The sequence below is a fragment of the Genypterus blacodes genome, unplaced genomic scaffold (assembly GCF_046128005.1).
Source record: "Genypterus blacodes isolate CSIRO-AG114 ecotype Tasmania unplaced genomic scaffold, CSIRO-AGI_Gbla_v1 ptg000054l_1, whole genome shotgun sequence".
Classification (NCBI taxonomy): Eukaryota; Metazoa; Chordata; class Actinopteri; order Ophidiiformes; family Ophidiidae; genus Genypterus; species Genypterus blacodes.
Genome location: NW_027466866.1, coordinates 1,386,671 through 1,405,677, shown reverse-complemented (window position 1 = coordinate 1,405,677; position 19,007 = coordinate 1,386,671). Strand labels below are relative to the sequence as shown.

The 19,007-nt window shown below is 44.9% G+C and overlaps 1 protein-coding gene across 3 annotated transcripts in view; it reads left to right on the top strand.

Moving 5' to 3' along the window:
* Nucleotides 1-19,007, top strand: part of LOC143001595 (arf-GAP with coiled-coil, ANK repeat and PH domain-containing protein 2-like) — a 35,480-nt gene that overhangs the window by 10,428 nt on the left and 6,045 nt on the right. The window contains exons 3-18 of one of the 3 annotated variants that reach the window (XM_076151254.1): nt 595-714; nt 1,313-1,366; nt 3,507-3,565; nt 4,409-4,592; nt 7,322-7,366; nt 7,446-7,541; nt 10,130-10,204; nt 15,617-15,729; nt 15,860-15,911; nt 16,185-16,285; nt 16,603-16,708; nt 16,887-17,095; nt 17,214-17,283; nt 17,417-17,511; nt 17,643-17,842; nt 18,566-18,667. In XM_076151254.1, coding sequence (XP_076007369.1) covers nt 595-714; nt 1,313-1,366; nt 3,507-3,565; nt 4,409-4,592; nt 7,322-7,366; nt 7,446-7,541; nt 10,130-10,204; nt 15,617-15,729; nt 15,860-15,911; nt 16,185-16,285; nt 16,603-16,708; nt 16,887-17,095; nt 17,214-17,283; nt 17,417-17,511; nt 17,643-17,842; nt 18,566-18,667 — 1,681 coding nt within the window. The remainder of the gene's footprint in view (nt 1-594; nt 715-1,312; nt 1,367-3,506; nt 3,566-4,408; nt 4,593-7,321; nt 7,367-7,445; nt 7,542-10,129; nt 10,205-15,616; nt 15,730-15,859; nt 15,912-16,184; nt 16,286-16,602; nt 16,709-16,886; nt 17,096-17,213; nt 17,284-17,416; nt 17,512-17,642; nt 17,843-18,565; nt 18,668-19,007) is intronic. The other 2 variants (XM_076151253.1, XM_076151252.1) reach the window with 2 other exon arrangements.

Here is a 19,007-nt window from a genome sequence, read left to right as displayed (position 1 = left end):
GGTTGTTTCCTGTAGCACCGCCATTCTCGTACAGGAGGAAAATGAACCATGCAAATTAAGTTTGATATTCATGCGTCTGTAGCGTCTTAAAGCAAACCACACCCTCCTCTCCACAGAGCCCTGCAGAGCTGAGAGTAGGTTCTCTTGCTGAGGGTCAGACCTAAAGATTGCAAAATTCCAGTTCATTGTTCCTGCTCTCACCCTGGAGAGGAAGGATCTGCCGAGGGTGTGCGTGTCTGTGTGTGTATGTGCCTGTTAGTGGGTGTAGGCTGGAGTTTATCTTAAGATAACACGGTTTTAATTGGGCCAATATTATATCTTCTCTTGAAAGGAATATTCCCCCAAGATAGAATGCAAATAACCACGGAGACAATTCCAGCAGCTTATCAGTGACTTAGAGTTGTTTTGGGATGTTCTTGCATCAGGCTAGGTGGAGTTCAGATGTGATTCATTTTGCCCTCTACATAAGCCTCATTTTAAGATCCAAACAATTTACAATGGTATACAAGGAGACAATCACCTTTTCTCTCCCATCTCCTCCTCCTCCCTTTGCCGCTCCTCATACGTTTTTTCCCCCTGCTTGTCTCTCTGTAGCTGGTGAAGCTGTGCATTGGGATGATTGATGCTGGAAAAGCCTACAACGCAGCCAACAAACAGTTCGTTAGTGGCATCCGGGAGCTCGCTCAGCAGTCCGCCAGAGATGAGGTCATCGAGGTAAACTAAAAAACAACCAAGCTTGAGCTCAACCATGAAAAGTTTAAAAAGTCATAGAGGAATTTTGTGTTGGGTGAAAAAAAGTGTGACTCCTTTCTCGTTCCCTAGAGAGAGAAATAACTTCCTCTCCCCCTTTTGTTATCTCTACTGACTGAACTATTCCAGTTCTCGATGAGATAACCCGATAGTTTTAACATGAAATAAAAACGGGTAAAATCCTGCATTGTCTTTAGGAGGGCTGAGGAATGTGTTGATAATTATTTGCATGCTGAGGCTCGCACTTCCTCTCTGCCTTTGTGTACGCTCAATGTCTCTCCCCTGCGTCTGAAGTTCAGCAACTGCATGGATTCTGAGGAAGTACGAGCCCAAGCAATTCCACAGAGTGCCACAGGGCTCCAAAACAACCATAACATGTCTGTGATCAAGCATACAGTAAAAGTTTAATTGATGCTGCTATATTATTTACTTTCTTAATTCACATCTAGCTTTTATTGTTTGCCCCGTGGAGTCTTTTATTGTTACTCTACATGGCGGTGGCTTGGTATCATCAGAATCTATGTGCCTGTGTTTAATGGCTGTTCCTTCCTTCTCTCCACAGTCCAGTCTCACAAAGTTTGCAGAGAGCCTGCAGGAGATGATCAACTATCACACGGTATGATGTTATTGCCATGTGAAAGCGGATGTGCGGTAATTTTTCCCCAAACATTTGACAGCTGGGCAATAACAAACTCAGGGACGACTGTCTGGAGCGCCTCTCTAACTGTCAGAGGTCTGGATTTACTGCTGGAGAGAACAGCAGCAGTCTAGAGGACAGTGAATGTGATCCTGAGAGTTTAGGGACACGGAGTTAGTGTGTAAGTGTGGAAGAAATGCTCAACAATAACATCAAAGTGCCTTTGAGCGAGACACTAAAACCCCAGCAGTTCTGCTCAGATGCAGAATGTTTTTACACTGAGCTGTTCCTGGGTGGGTAAACATGGAAAGCAGGACTTTGCTGAGAGCATTCCTGTGTTTCCAAAAAAGTTATGTCCCCCCATACAAAATGTCCCAAAGAGCAATCCTTGGATCAAATGCAAAAATGTTCTCCTTTTTCCCTTCAACCATGACTGAAATGTCAAACATAGCTCAGGGATTTCATGTCACTTGAGAATAAATAAAACTCAAGCCTCACTGCGTCTGATGCATTTAAAGTCCATGTTATAGAGAGAGGAGATTTCTGTCTTACAAAACACATCCAAAGACAAGCATGGCCTTGTCCAATCTTTAACAACTTGGCTCTCACTCTACTGACAGCAGCATTATAGGTATTCTGGTGTACTCGCAGGTTTAACTTTGTGGTCTTGTGCTGGACTCTCCCTCCAATGCTATTGTAAGTCCTTGGACAGAAATGACCTTGGAGAGAAAAAGAATCTCTTGGTGTTGGGATTATCATCTTCCTCCCCCTCAGAACTCTCCTGAGGATAGTGAAGACAGTAAGCGATTGTAGTTGCTGACCAGATTCCCTTCCGTTAGCCAGCTTAGTTGTAAGGGTCTGGTAGGCACAACACTTAAATTTAACAATCCAGTTTCCTCTGTTTGTCGTCTCAGTGGCTGTATTTACCCCTTGTATTAACATCCGCTCATAATTCGAATACAACATCCTGAATTCTGAGATCCAGGTACTCGTCCATGGATGATTATTATTCATTCATTAAATAACACATAACTTTGACACTTCGGCTGTCTGAGCTCTAGCAACAGATCCCCATTGACTGCAAGTCACAAGTCCCACTCAGATAACTTGATGAATGAAAGCAGGGATAGGAAGAGGAGTCGGGGTGACGTTTACAACTCGTGGGCAAGTTATGAATGAATGCATCCCTGCTATACAGTATATGTTGCATTTCCACCTGGTTACTTGTGACAGAGGTCTGATCCCAAGTCTTGACTCACTTGTTGAGCCCGCTTGGTGTGGCTTTGCGCTTCTGTCATAAAAAAGAGCATTCAGAAATGTTATTGCTTTACATTTTCATCCTCCCAGTGATCTGGTTTAGTTTCAGCATAACCTCAGACAGCAGCAATGCCTCGCTTAGTCCTTGTCAGTGAGGATAAGGTACATGCCTCCTTAAGTATGAGCCTAAATTCCATTGGGGAAATTGGGTGGGAATGTTGAAATGACTTGGCAACGGAGACTATCTTCCTTATGTCCTCCTGTTGGTTTGCTAAATTCGTACCCTAATAGTCTGATGGAGCCACAGCATGGGTCTGAGACTGTGACTCAGCTGTGGAGACCGTGGTCACGTCAGCTGACCGCCAAATACGTTTTTGACACTCAGCGATCTTTTAGCACATGATCCAGTCAAGCACAGTGCTCAATCTGTTTGTCAGTCGAAGCCCGTCCCAGATACACTGCTTGTATTGTCTGGATTGCCTATGAAATGCACAAAGAAATCCCATTTAGAAAAACGTATTTAACAGCGGCTTTTTGCTTGCATTTCATTGTATGGAGCCATGCAGCAGGTTAATAAGGGTATGACTCAATAACAGGAATAGCTGAGTCACGTCATTTCCCTTGTGTATGTGTTCATAAGGGGAATTTACAGAGTCTGCTTGTTTGTGTAAATTTAGCAGTCTACTTCTTCTTAATTGCACCATGTGATGTTACGGAATAAAAAACAGCTGCTGAATGCTGACTTGTAAAATACCACATTTGTTTGTTCCTTTCCGAGTGCCTTAAAGCTGTTAAATACTTGAATTGTGATCAATCTCTTTTCCTAAGCTGGAAAAAGTAACCACATCTTCTGTCTTCACAGATATTATTTGATCAGGCCCAGAGATCAATCAAGACTCAGCTTCAGACATTTGTTAAAGAGTAAGTATAAATGAAGTAAAGCTTCTTATTATTATTTAAATCAGCATTAATATTTAAAATGTGAATTAGGCATTAAAAGAGTTTTGCAAGTATGGTATCTAAAGCACCAGTGCAGAGCATGCAAGGTCTATTGTAGTGTCAAACATATTTCCTCTACAAATCTGCCAGTATAGATGGCTGAATACAGTGTTGAATTCCAGACAGCTTGGCCTGAAGCACTGCAGGCTTCTGGTTTATTTCATTAGTAAGGATTTGCAGTTTTTGCCCCTGGCATGGCACGGCAGGATCAACACCCACGTTAGCACCAAGCAGGCTGAAGGCTTGGAGGCACGTAGCCTCCCACTGCCACACAGCCCTCAGTCCCCTTAATCTCACAGACTAAAGCTCAGTTACATGCACATGTTATTTACTCAGACACATAAGCACTGACATACATATGACCTGGTCCAATAGCTTTGGCTAATAGTCTTTTTGAAACATGGTTTCCACATGACTGGACCTTGTGAAATCACAATTGACCCTTGTGTGCTCATGCTGTTTCCTGGCCTTGTTTCATAATGAGATAACCTTGCTTCCTTTAGTATTGCACTTTTCCCCTCACAATATTTTTAAAAACAAAAGGAAATGTACCTATTTGACCATGGTCATAACAATAGTCTGACCTATTTGAATACGTGAAATTGAGATTATTATGACATCTAAATGTGTAATGTCTCTTAATTACCCTATTTATTTTAACACATTTAAGGAAATTGTGTACAATGAACCCTCTCTTTGACAAGGTTGACATTAAAAATGTACCCTATGTTGTGATAACCTCTGTGCTCTCTCTTCATCTGCCAGTGATATACGCAAGTTTAAAGAGGCCAAGAAGCAATTTGACAAGGTGAGCGAGGAGAAGGAGAACGCTCTGATTAAGAACGCCCAGGCTCCCCGCAACAAGCAGCATGAAGTGGAGGAGGCCACCAACATCCTCACTGCCACGCGCAAGTGCTTCAGACACATCGTCCTCGATTATGTCTTACAGGTAAATACTTACTTGCTTAGAAGCGCCCTTGGGTGCTTCTACCTTTTCTTGTTGACCTTCTTGTGACATGACACGGGCTGTGACTTCATTCACGATTCTCAAAGTCAATGAGCTCCCATTACTATGAGTTGCATAATTTTGTTACCGAAAATAAAACACAACATAATAATGTATCAGAAAGTTACATTTCAGAGATGTTTTTGTACTTAGCCTGGAAGAGCCAAGACAGAAGCAGGTTTAATTTCAGAAAAATATAAAATGGCAACGTCCATATTATTACAGTCCTTCAGTTGCACTGCGGTACCATTTTGTCGATCATCTGCAACCTGTGAAACAAAAAATTTTTCTGTTCAGTGTGACAGTTTCAACAGGAATGTGGAACTTGGAACTCAAGAGGAATGTGGAACTAGAATGATGACGTGTAGAAAACACGCAGGGTTAAAAAGCAGAGTAACTCTCCGTCAGCTCGAATATTTCTGTGCACTGTGGCCAACATGGATTAGTGTATGGAACATAACACACTGAGTCAGGTTATAATGCTGATGTGGCACAGAGAAGAATGAAGCAGCTGGGTTTGATTGTGAAACATTCAGTGTGTGAAACACCCAAGCTCATGGACCTATCAGGCTGTAGTCAAGCACTTAAGAGAGGATTTAACTGAACAGTGTAGCAGCTGTAAGATAGTAATGTTAGTAACAGATGCATCTGAGCCATTGTTAGCCGTAGCAGCAGTTGTAGTAGTTGTTGTGAAGGTAGATACAGTAGACGGCTCTATGGATGGAATCCATACATTTCCCTTCCCCCTGTGTTAGTGCTCACAATGTTCTATCCAAGAACACAAATTAATCTCAAAGCCAGTTCTGGTTAAAGCTGCATGGGTGTCTTACTCCCTGACTTTTCACCCTGAGCACTCATCATGAACACATCAGCTGAGCCCTTGGTCTGTGCTCAGCTGTGGAAACATTTGCTGCTGCCAGTTGTGTTATTGGATCTGTCTCAAAGGGAGCGGACATTGCTGTATGAGGACAATTTGCTACCAAATTATAAGGACAAGAACGTTAGCAAATTCACCCCAAACCCCAGCCTCCCCTGACCCTCCTCCCTCCTCCCTCATGCTTAAAAGCGCCCTTGGGTGCTTCTACCTCTTCTTGTCGACCTTCTTGTAACATGACATGGGCTGTGACACCATTCACGATTCTCAAAGTCAATGATGCCATAACAACTGTGCCATCATTCATGACATCATCCTAGCTCCCATTACTATGAGTTGCATAATCTTTGTTATTGAAAATAAAACACAACATAATGATGTAAATGAAATGAAAAGCAATGCAAATGCCAGACCCCTGAACAATCATTCTGTCAAGTTTGGAGGCAATTGAAGGAATGGTGGTCGTAATGGCGAACACGCGGACGCAAACACAAACACACACGCTCTCCAATTATAGCAATAAAAGGTAAAGAAACTGCTGCTTCATTGGCTGACCTCTTTCTCAGCCTGTCATCAAATGAGACCTAAGCTGTAAGCAATGACTTTTTAATCTGGCCTGTTAGGGTGCTCATTGGAAATCTATAAGCCAAGTAGTCAATGCAGCTGATTTCCATCGGTGTTCTTTAAGGTTCCAGACAAGATAACGCTGATAATGCATCTTGTTCAAGGGTGCGTAAACAGGATGGTTACTGGCCAAGACAGAGATTTGAATCTGGTCTCTCCAGAAAACCCCAAGTATGGTGTCTCTGCTTTACCATGTACTAAAATAGATTTAAATAACAACGGAGCCATGTGCTTTCATAAGAGTAGAGCAGTCGCAGTTCTAATCCTGTTCTAATGCCTCTAACACGCCCAGTCACAGCCTTTGTCTCCACACAGCACTCATTAGTTTCTGTCAGACACTATGCAGCATCTGCTTTACAACCTGCTTAGATTTATCCCGACTCTGCAACATTCACCTAAGCTGACCTCCCCGGATCAGATAAGCTGCGGAATAGTAACTAGCTCTGGAGAGAAGGAAGAGAGCGACACTCGCATAAACACACTCCTTTTAAATAAGACAAGGCACATGTTTGTATCTGCATGCCTTCTGTCATGTTGCGTCATTGTCACCCTCTGCCAAACGCATAAATACACACCGAGTCCTCAGTGCAGGTGGATTTGTAGATGTCTGTAGGTGAAGACAGGCAGTCGATGCTCAACAGCATCCCTGGCTTAAACACGAGATCCATAGCTCCCCCTGGTGCCACTACTGTGCACCATCGTCTAGCGCTGCTCGAGGTGATGATGCTCCTCAGTTTGCCTTTGTTTGCATTTTCTCAGGCAAATTTGGTTTTCTATTTCACCTCTCTGTTTGTTCTTAGTCTATATTATTAAAATCCCACTTTTCCTCGCCCTCCTCTCACTATTTATTTTATTTTATTTCATATGGGTGTACATTACATTACATTACGATCATTTGGCAGACGCTTTTATCCAAAGCGACTTACATTACATTATATCACCACCCTTCGCAGAGGGGGGGGCAATTGAGGGTTCGGTGCCTTGCTCAGGGGCACCTCGGCAGGGACTCGAACCGGCAACCCTCCGGTTCATAAGCGGAAGCTCTACCCACTCGACTACTGCCTCCCTTAGGTGTAGGTTTAGTTCCCTTATGCTTTTGAGGATGGACATAGGATGAGTTTTCCTTGTTGTCCAAAACTTACTTAATGTTTCTGTCCTTATCTTCGCATTTCAGATCAACGTGCTACAATCAAAGAGAAGATCGGAAATCCTGAAATCGGTACGTATGATTGATCAGCGCTTGACTCGTCATGCTGCAGCCAGGTCGGCCTCCTGAATAACAAACGTCTTCTCCGCAGATGCTGTCCTTCATGTACGCCCACCTGACTTTCTTTCACCAAGGTTATGACCTCTTCAGTGAACTGCAACCTCTAATGAAACAGCTTGGTGGACAGGTACAGGCCACACACACACACACACACACACACACACACACACACACACACACACACACACACACACACACACACACACACACACACACACACACACTTCAATATTTCAGGGCTTATAACTGTGTAAACACTGTAAACTCATGAACAACCTAAACAAAGATGTAGCTCTTCTGAGTGAGTGGTTGAATGGATGAGTAACTGTACAGTAAGTTTACATACCGGTGCCTGTCATAGGTAAACACGCATAACGATGGTTATGTTTGATTAGTTAAACACCGTCCCTGTCCTCTGGAGTTGGAACCATTGTTTCGGGTAATGATTCTTTGAATTAAACCTCTTGCCTTCCTCTCAGATTGTAAACAAATAGCCCTCGGTTTACAGTGGCACCAGAAGAGAGTGCTAAAACTGGAAGTTGACCTTCTCCTTTGACCTTCAGTCTTGTTTTTTTTTGTGTTGCTATCTTGGCAGCGCATGTGCACTACTTTCCTTCTGTCAGCTGAAGTCTCGGCCCTGTGTGTATTTGTGTGTGCACGGGCCTCTTATAAACAGAGCCTTCCTCACAGGCAGAGGGCGGCCTGAACGTGACCGTAAAATTATTATTATCATTGGAGCGGCAGTTGCAGAGGGCAGGAATGAGGAAGAAAGCAGCCTGGAAACGGGTTTTCCCACAGTCAGACTCACACGGTTGTCAGTCAGCTGAAGATACAGAGGAGTGTTGAGAGCGGTGGTGGCTCTGAGACAGAAGCCGTAAAAACAGACGAGTGAGATGACTTCATCTGTTAGAAGTGGGAGCAAAATCTAACCAAAAAAGGAAGGTGAAGGGAAGAACTCTTGCTCATCTTTTTTCCTGGAACTATACCCGATGAAGAAGTAGGAGACACACATCGCAGACGCACATTGGGAGGCACATCTGAAGACTCGGTGGCGGTGATCCTTTTGATGTGCAGTAGAGGGGAACGGTGTTGCTTCAAGTTGGAAATATCTGAAGCTCGAATCATCAAGAAATTTAAACAAAGCAAGACACGGCTCCATAATGAGGGTGAAATGGAGAGGGCTGACGTTAAGGAATATATCTTGGGAAGGAATAACTTGTTCAATGTGGTGCTCTTAAGCAAAGGCATGATTTAAACAGAATGGAGGAGCGTGGACGGTAAGCCTGTGGGTCTTACACTTAAAGGACTGAAGAGGAAAACGAGGAGTGTGTGATAAAAGCGTGAAGGACCATTTTAGAAACAAGATCTGAACAGGACAGAACTGTGATTTTTTAAAGTGATTATCAACTGAGCTTTGGATATCTATCTATTGTTTGTGGTGTTGAATTTGAAAGAGAAATTAAACTCCACACCTGAGCTGTGGGAGGTTTCTGTAGAGGACTGTGGATTATTGTTTCCATCATGAAGCTGAAGAAGGTGGAGAGGCTGTGCAGGCAGGTGTGCAGGAGATGTCAAAAGGTCTGATGTTTTGTCATGCTGGTAACCACTAACAACGTGATGAAACGAAGTGACCAACCAAATATTGAACAAATTGTACCCATTCTGCATTTCCATGTCACCCACTGTGAAAGCTGGAGAAGTTGTTTACACTCAGTTGGCAGGAGAGCAACTTGCTATTTCTTTGGAATACAAACGTAAATGTGAAGCAAAATAATGAAACCGACAATAGGTTTGAATAAAGAAAATCTATGGAATCAAAGCTTTAACCAGTATGAGCTGAAATAGTTAGATGTTGAGTGACAACTTTGTGATTTATGTCATGTATGCTGCTTTTTTAACCTTGCCTGAGGACACTGCTCGACAGCTGAAGATCAAATCATCTAATGATCCTATTGTTCCACTGACACACTGCCTCGGGTTTGAACGACTCCAACAGTGGATGTGGTTTATGTCATTTCCATGCATCATACAACTTGTCGTCATAGTCACATGCCAGGACAGATTTAGGCAGGAGTGATTCACTAAAAGATAGACGTGGAGATATCTGTGTCAGTCAGTGAGGCTGTATTGTGGGATAGATAAGATGGCAGCAAGTCACCGTCAGAAGATCTTGCAGCGTTCCACACACATTTACAGTAACACATCTTCATAGAAGATATGACATGGACCAGTTTGGAATGGTTGTAATGGTGCGACAGGGGAGAACACATCCCATCAGATGTAATCAGCCCACTGTAATGCTGCTCGCCCATTTCCTTCCCAAACAATGAGCTCAGCTACCCCAGATAGTCTTCTTAGAAATGATGTGAAAAGCCGCCTGTTTACAATATTTTACTCCAGAACGATTAGCACAATTAGACTGCTTTCTCTTCTGTTCATAGTCACCAACGGTTTCACAAAAGACATACCGTTAAAAACCCAGAACAAATATACATCCTATACAGAACTGCTCTTATCTCCTTGTTTCGGAATTGTATGTCAAGTCAAATCAAATTCCCGAAATGTGACGCAGAAATTGTGTCCCTGTGCGTCTCCAGCATGTCACGGTGGGTTCAACGCGTTTCATTTTACCCAAATTAGAGTGCGAGTGCTTATATTTGTGTGCGAGCAGGTGGTTTGATAAGCTCGGCTAATCACGTGTTCTGACTCTTGCAGTTGGACCAGCTGGTGGTGGATGCTGCCAAAGAGAAAAGGGACATGGAGCAGAAACACTCCACCATCCAGCAAAAGGTACACACACACACACACACAATCCCACGTTCACTCACTCCTAACCAAAATGTACTGTTTACAAGTGTACTATACTAAACAATCATGGCCAAAGTACTGCTTTCTGAGTCTGGTTCTAGTCTTGTGTGGTGATGGTAAAGCTGTTAGATCTCGCCCAAGATTTAGTGAAGCTACAAGTTCAAGCTACAGGTTCACGTGGACCTGTAGCTGGGATGTTACAAACTTCCCTCTACTACATGGCCAGATTCTCTTAGTCTCTTCTCATGGTCCTGCTGTTGTGCTTCAAAGGTCACATCAGTTGGGAGTGAGTAATTAAAAGCTTGTTTCAATTTTCAGCAGCAATCATCTTTTAGAATAGTTGCTTTTGACGGTAGAGAGCGAGTGGAAGCAGCACGCGGCCCTCAGGTGTAAGGGGATCTCCCTGCAGATGACCTCAGACACACACACACACACACACACACACACACACACACACACACACACACACACACACACACACACATGCATTATTGACAGCTGACGGAAGTCCAATGCTTTAACTTCCAAATGCCCAGGGTTGAGTTTCAGCACAGCTCCCTGCCCAGCTTGCCTTCCTTCACTCATTTGCATCCCGTCTGCTGAACTTTGAGTTGTTTCACTTTTTGTTCCCTGGCCCTTCATAAGGCAATTCGTCTTCAACCACCTCACCAGCGTTCACCCCTCCTGTTTGATGTGATGGTGAGGGTGAATGCAGTGGAATAAGTCAGGAGCCTTTGGAGGTTTCCTAGGCTACCGGGTGTTATTACAAATATGACCTCTTTTCCCATCTTTTTTCGCCAGACTTCTTGTAAATTGTCATTTGTCAACTTTTTCCCTTTTCTCTCACCACTTTTCTCTCAGTTGTTCCACTCTTTATCTCTCCCCCTCTCTCTCTCTCTACCCCCCCTGATCTCCCTCTCCTCCTCTTTACTCCCTTCAGTGACGGTATGACAGACCTCCACTTGTCTTTCAGCACATATCTTCTTCCTCCCCTCTCCCAATTTATCTGAATGCTATTTTTATATTGGCCTGCTCCCCACAAGCGCTCTCTTCTAGCCATTTTCACTCCGACACCACTGACCAAATATCTCTTTTTGTCTTCCATTTCTTCTTCTCTTCCCCTTTTCTCTCTCTCTCTGCTCACTCCAGGCTGCTCTGCAGGTAAGCTTGTTTTCTTCCCCTTCTCCTCTTCCTCATACCTGCCGTTTCATGTCTGCATGGTTGACACGTTTTGCTGTGACTGCTTGGACTCTGCCACTGACAGATTTATGGAGTCAGGTGTGAGCCTTTGTGTGTCAGTTTGTGCATACCGCGTTAGTGGAACGGTGACTTCAATCACATTTAGACAGTTTTGATGCCATTCTGTATCACTGCATAAGATTTGAGTCCTTCCTCTCAACGCAGTGCAGCCCCGCAGCAGCAAGTTTGCAGTCAGCAGCACTCTGATTGTAATCTCTGATCAATATTTCCACCGTCTAGAAGGTCAGAATCCACACTGACTGAGTTCAGGATCTTATTCAAGGACACTGAAGCATTACACACACTGTACATCCCAAACCTTATGCCACTCAGCAATGTATAGACTGAAGAATTATCCTTAAGTCTGCTTGAGCCTCTGCTTCTCTCCTGCATAGTTTTTGCTGTACTTCTAGCCTAGAGTTGGCAGTGTGACTCCATGGAGTATTGGCAGTATGAAGAATCTTCATTAGAGTATTTCTCTGTGGAACTCAGTATTGACCCCTCCCTGTATGGTTTTGTTACTTGGCAGCGGCACAGACTTAACTCGTTTCCCCTTTAAAGGACAGATAGCTTTACCTCCACGTCCCTGTGCAGTCCAGAGGATTTCTGCTCGGTCATAAACCTTTGGTTGTATTGACAAAACCTTTGGCTCTCATGAGATCTGAAAGGGTCCCGAGGTCGCGTTTAAGTATGCCACTTACGTGCCCGTGTGAATAATTCAATAGCAGCACTATCACGGCGGGTTATGAGAGTGTCAGGGTGAGGCCTCGGGAGGAGGGGGTAAGAGGGGGGAGGAGGCGGAAGAGGGGGGGGGGGGGGCTGCTGGCTGCTGGCATGGAGCAGTTTGTCTGTTATCTCATAAAACAAAGGGAGAGTCTTTGGCTTTGAAACGGCTTTAAAATCAATGAAACTTCCTTTGACCAGGCTGAACATTTGTAATGTTTGAGCCATATGTTTTGTTGAAAGTGTGTCAAGTGTCTCCTGTGTGTGTAGTTGTTGAATTGGCCCTTTGTTATTAGGCTATTTTAGGCAAACACACAGGAGGAAGAGAGGAAGAGAGAGAGCCAGGGGAAAGGCAGAATTCACCTCTCTTAGCTGTCCGTATAAATGTTTGATGTCCACGCTCCTGCACACGGCCCGCTTGATTACTCTAACCCCAAAGCAACAGACACCATCACACACACACGCGCATATACACACACACAAGTGACATTAGTTTAGAGCACGGGGCCTGAGGAGGAGGAGGAGGAGCGGACACGATGACGAAAGACTTGATGGCTGCAAACAGAGGAGAGGAGGAGGACGAGGTGGTGAGGACTTGTTTAGGAGACAAGTCATGCCGCTCAGAGTGACACTGTCATTGATATGCGACACAGGGGACACGTCTAGATAGCAAAGGCACCCAGCCTCTCAGGGAAACACACACACACACACACACACGCACACACACCCTTGCACGAGCAGAACAGAGTCGATACGAAAATGAAGATTTTCAGCCGTTTCCACTACGTTTGGTATCTGGTAAGTGTACCTGTGGGTGAGGTGTTGTTGAGGAAGAGCACATGAAACGGAGTCTGTGTGTTTATGAGTGTGTGTGCACTTGAATCTGACTGTGTGGCATTATCACCTTTTGTGTTTCTGCTCCATTGATGTGAGTGTGTTTTTAATTCTCTTTGTGTTTTCCATGATTCTTTAAACTGTGTTGGTTGAAGGATGTGTGTTCCTGTACTCTCTCTCGCTGTCTGTGACGTTTAGGAGGTGACGGAGCTTGACTCTTTACCAGACGCTCGCAACTTTTGTGCTTGGAGGTCGACCTCCGTACGTAGAGTCACCGCATTGATTTTCACCCGACTTCCATTTTTGTAACATTATAGGGCTGTGTTGCCGCTGTGTGCCTGTGTGTTCACCGGGAGGCTGCATTGCAGTGTCAATGTAGACCATCACACACTCATTTGTTTCCTCATACTGGAGCGTCATACACACGCGCTGCTGGTGATGTGATGCTGCAGCGTGTTTTATACGCTTTATCTCTGTTGGGGTGTGTGTGTGTGTGTGTGTGTGTGTGTGTGTGTGTGTGTGTGTGTGTGTGTGTGTGTGTGTGTGTGTGTGTGTGTGTGTGTGTGTGTGTGTGTGTGTGTGTGTGTGTGTGTGTGTGTGTGTGTGTGTGTGTGTGTGTGTGTGTGTGTGTGTGTGTGTGTGTGTGTGTGTGTGTGTGTGTGTGTGATGTGGTTTGACTCGGTCCAAAGCCGAATCGATAATAGAAACTCTTTCAATTCTTTGAAACGGGAGAATCAACAAAAGTATTTGAACGAGGTTTTCACTTCACAGCAGCACCGTTATACTGTGTGTTGTGTGTGTGTGTGTTTGATTCTTTGGCCTCAGTTTCAGTTCTGAGGTTGTTTATTGTTGTATTTGCGTGTGTTCAGGTCTTTGTGTGTGTGTGTGTGTGTGTGTGAGTAGAAGCACATGTATCATAGTATTCTGTAACAGTATCGGGTGTCGGCCCCACACTGAGCTGAAGCCCTGCACTTTCCTCAGTCGGTCGGCCGTCATGCTGGGGCTGAGGTTTCAGGTTGCGTTGAGTTTGTGAGCTTAACTTGATGTGAACATTGTACTTAACGGTCTTATAGATGTGTGTGTTGTTTTGTTGTGAAAGAGACCAAAGAGCTCGACTGTTAAAGCAAGAAAACCTTCATGTTTCCAAACCCAGAGTTGGAATGCATGAGCCGCAAGTCGGACAAGAACTTACTTACCACTCAATATGTTAGATACTTATGCATTGGTTGGTCTTTATATGAATGTTTGGCATGGTTAATGTGTTAGTAAACAGGAAATGGTGGTCATTGTGGTTATTTGTGCCTGAAGAACTGAGATCATTTCCACTCAGACCACAAAAGTTTCATTGTTTTCACAGTTTTTGTGCGTGCAATACTACAATATAAATGCGAGTATAGATGATGTGATTTGGCTTTGTTACATTCTGTTACATTTTGATTTGTTTGTTTGTCTGGGTCAGAACTCAGCGCTTTGTCTTCCAAGTGTGTCAGTCTGTTAGATTGGTCCATTCTCCGACTCCAGTTTATGTTGAATCTCAGAGGATTTCTTTGGTTTTGACGAACAGTGAACTTAACTTAGTTCTTAGTTTAGTTAAGTGTTTAGAGTGTTGGGTGTTTTTATGACTCCCGTAATGAAAGCAGTTGGGTTGATGGTTTGATAAAGGTGCTGAGGTGAATCACTCATTAAGGAGTCGAGCTGTGGGTGTGACATCACAGCTCATTACGGCAGGAAACCTAGATGCTGAGCTCTAATTTGATCGTGTGGACAGCGATAACATTAGGCGGATGTAAACGGACTCCACATGGACACACACACACACACACGTGCCCATATATGCAGTGGTGTTCAGTGTCGCTCGGAGCTGAGAAAGCTTGAACGCCGACAGGAAAGTGTGGCAGCAGCTCAGGTAGTTAAAGCTGAACTGGTAACACTGGTGTCATGACAACACCAGGGATGAAGTAACACAACCCACATTACAGAACGCTCTGTGGCTGATGACGAGTGGGAACGGAAGAAAGTTCACTCAACCTGAAACTACTGCATTCTGTATTTATAATGAATGGAAATACAATATAGTACTTTACTGCAAGGGGGTGAACTTTGATTTTAAGGCAATAAACGCCAATTGAAGTATGCTTACCTGAGTAATAGACGTCGTAGGACCCACTTCATACTCTGATTAAGCAACTGTCTTGTATAATGGAAGACTGGCAGAGGCATGTTACATTATTTTGGTGAATGTGTGGTCTTGTAGTCTTAATCTGCAGTGTCGGGCAATCTGTGAAAGCCTCTTCCACTTGTACTCTTCTCCCGGCACAACCTTTGGCTGTGGACTCTATCATGTGAACATCATTCAGGCGGGAGTTGGCAGCAGCTGCATAGAGTTTAACTTCTTAAGAGCATTTAGATTAGGAAAACATCATCTCATCATCATTATAAATGTGAATCATGTTTTAATATTGATATTGTTTGGTTTCTTCTCATCTGTCCATGTTTTAGATCCATTGTGTCCGTCTGTTATATGTCCTCTGCCTTTCTTTCTCTCTTCTCTGCCCGTTTTCTGACTCGTATCTCTTCTTCGTTGTCCGTCTCATGCAGGACTTCACGAATGACGACACCAAGCTGGAGTACAATGTGGATGCAGACAACGGCATTGCCATGGAGGGTTACCTGTTTAAGAGGGCGAGCAATGCCTTCAAGACATGGAATAGGTACAGCAGACATGAGGAATCTGATTACATCGTTGGCTTTACTGCTCTTTTCATCCAAAAATAAATAGAAGCCGAAGCGTAGAAAGGTGTTTGCCTCTCTCACTCTAACAAACTCCCGATCTCCTTTCAGGCGTTGGTTCTCCATCCAGAACAATCAGCTAGTTTACCAGAAGAAATTTAAGGTACGTCATGTGACTCCCTGTAAACTGACCACTATCAAATATGCATGTGTGTGACTCAGGGTAATGCATGCATTTTTAACACGAGGCCTTCGCTTCACTTCACAACAATAGAAGCTCATCCAAAACTGTGACGTGCAGAAGAGTTACTGACCAATGTTTCAAGACAGTGATTAGATGTTTTGGCGTACACCTTGGCCTGTGCCGTTAGATAGCTGGTCCGGCTGTGTGCGTGTGTGTGTGTGTTTATTCTAAGCTGCTGTGCTGCGTCCTCAGGATAACCCGACTGTAGTGGTTGAAGATCTGAGGCTATGTACGGTCAAACATTGTGAGGACATCGAGCGTCGCTTCTGCTTCGAGGTTGTGTCGCCTACCAAGTGAGTGTATACACACACACACACATACAGCAGGTGATAAACCTATGAGTGCACTCAGCTGGTCCTTAAACCTTTATGTATATTTCCCCCCCAATAAAACATGACACAAATGGTGAGTTTGTCCTGACAGTAAAGTCACACTGTGTGTACTTGGAGCATCGGGCTAATTACCACTGAAATATGTAAAAGATGATGAAGTAGCAGTACCAACACCAGATACAAACACACACGCACACACACACACACACACACACACACACACACACACACACACACACACACACAGCAGATGGTGTGACGCTTGTTTGTCCCGACAGGAGCTGCATGATGCAGGCAGACACCGAGAAGCTGAGGCAGGCTTGGATCAAAGCCGTGCAGAACAGCATCGCCACCGCCTTCCGTGATAAGGGCGATGACGCTGAGGTGAACCCCCTGAATAATGGACAGATAGAGAGATGCATGTGCAGGGACATATCAGGAGAGAAGTCACATTTGATCTACCCTGCTATTGACACAGACAATTTTAACTCGCCTAAATAAATCTTAGCCATTCTTTTGTGGTGATGAATTGCGTGTGTCTCCTTTCCTCCCCTCGTGTCAGAAGCTGGACAGGAAGTCTTCCACCTCAACAGGCAGTCTGGATTCTGGCGGGGAGCCCAAAGAGAAACCGTTGAAAGGGGAAAGTGCCCTGCAGAAGGTCCTGGCCATCCCGGGCAACGGCTCCTGCTGCGACTGCGGCCAGCCGGACCCCCGCTGGGCCAGCATCAACCTGGGCATCACCCTCTGTATTCAGTGCTCTGGCATTCACAGGTAAAGTATTGGTGACCCCTACGTCTATTTACACACGCATTACTCCCGTTTACTGTACTGGCATGACCGAAGGTGAAGGAGTTTTGTTCATGTTTGTGCTTTTGCCTCTCATGTGCAGGAGTCTGGGCGTGCATTTCTCTAAAGTGCGCTCTCTGACTTTGGATACATGGGAGCCAGAACTACTGAAGGTGAGTGAGGAACTGAAAATACAAGAGAAATTGCTGTAAGATCCATTTCCTAGACAGTGATAGTAAGGGCCTGAGTTATACTGGATAAGCCTCAGTGTGGTTCAAACGTTCAGCTGGTCTAATTCTATCACAGCTGATGTGTGAACTGGGGAACGGAGTGATCAACCAGATCTATGAGGCCAGAGCAGCGGAGCTAGGAGCCAGGAAACCACAACCAGGAGACCCAAGGTAATGAAAAAGGGAAGAACCATCCAGAAGATGATGGTAATGTGGTAAAGTAGTGAACCGCTGAAGTAGAAATGTATTATTGTTCAGTATTTTCACCATTTTCTCCAAACCACCTCATGTGTTCCCTCCAGACATGAAGTAGAGGCCTACATCAAAGCCAAGTATGTGGACCGTCGGTTCGTGCGGCGGCCGTCGGACGAGGAGCTTCGCACCAAGGTGGTTTCCCTGAGCAAACAGGAGAAGAGGCTGAGCAGCAGCTCTGAGCATCTGCCCCCGAGACCTCCACCACCCACACCCAAGCTGAGGCAGGCCTCCAACGCCTCCGGATCAGGTCAGTACACAGAGAAGAAACATACTGACAGCAGCTTTGATTAAATAAAGTCCTGTTTGTTTACCCTGGTTCTAAAGGTCAAAGACTCGATTCAAGAGTAACAACAGACCCATGAAGTGTGATTCATCTATAATTACCACAGAATAAATGATAAAACACAAACAGTAATAAAGAATCAATCTGTTAACGAAATAAAAAGGCTCAACAACAACATAAACATTCAGACATGCATCAAATCTGACATGAAGCAAAGGGTTTGACCCTCTGAACTTCTGAATCGGGTCGTAACACAAACGCTCCAGGATGTTTTTGTCACACAGCTCCACAAACGCAACACGGGGCTGCACCTTCAGGGATGATGGGATGAATCCTCTGTTTGATTTTCATTTGGAGGCGTGGCCACCCAGTCACATGTTCCCCGCGAGCGGTGTAGCTTTTTTAGGCCTTCTTTGGCTTGCGCTCTGTGTGTGTGTGTGTGTGCTCGTGTGTGTGTGTGTCAGTGGAACTGCTAGTCTAACTCCGTGTGCTTCCGCCCCGCTCTCCCCTCTTCTCCTAACACCTTGATCCTCTCTTGTGTTTTCTCCCTCATGGCTGCTCTGTGCTGCTTTCACCACCCACCCTTAACCACGACCCCCGACCCACCGACCCCCCTCCCCCACCCCCACCGCTCACTTTGCACCATCGGCCCTCCGATTTCCAACCCTCCCATCATCCCTTGCGTAGCTGCTGCCAGTGGCTTGGAGGCCCGCCGTGACTCTCTCTTCTGTCCTGATGAGCTTGACTCGCTCTTCTCCTACTTTGACACCTCCTCCAAGCTAAGGAGCAGTAAGTACTAAAGGCTCAATGTTTCGCTTGCTTGTCCAGCCCCTCCGTCCTTTTTTTTGTTTTTCCACCACTTGGGGCCATGGAACTAAACATTCTGCACTCCTCTGTCCCCATCAAGAGCCTCACAATTAACCATCCCATCATGCCAGGCCTCTTGTGCAGCGTTGCTATGTTTTGTTGGGGTGGGGGGGGGGGGGGTAGGGAGCATCTCACTCACACATGGTTGTCTGGTATTTGCTGTTGTGACTGTTGTGTCTCTCATCACATTTGTCTTACTCAGGGACTCATTAGGTGATGGTGGTGATCGGACATCTTGTTCACTTTCCTGTGGGGAATTTAC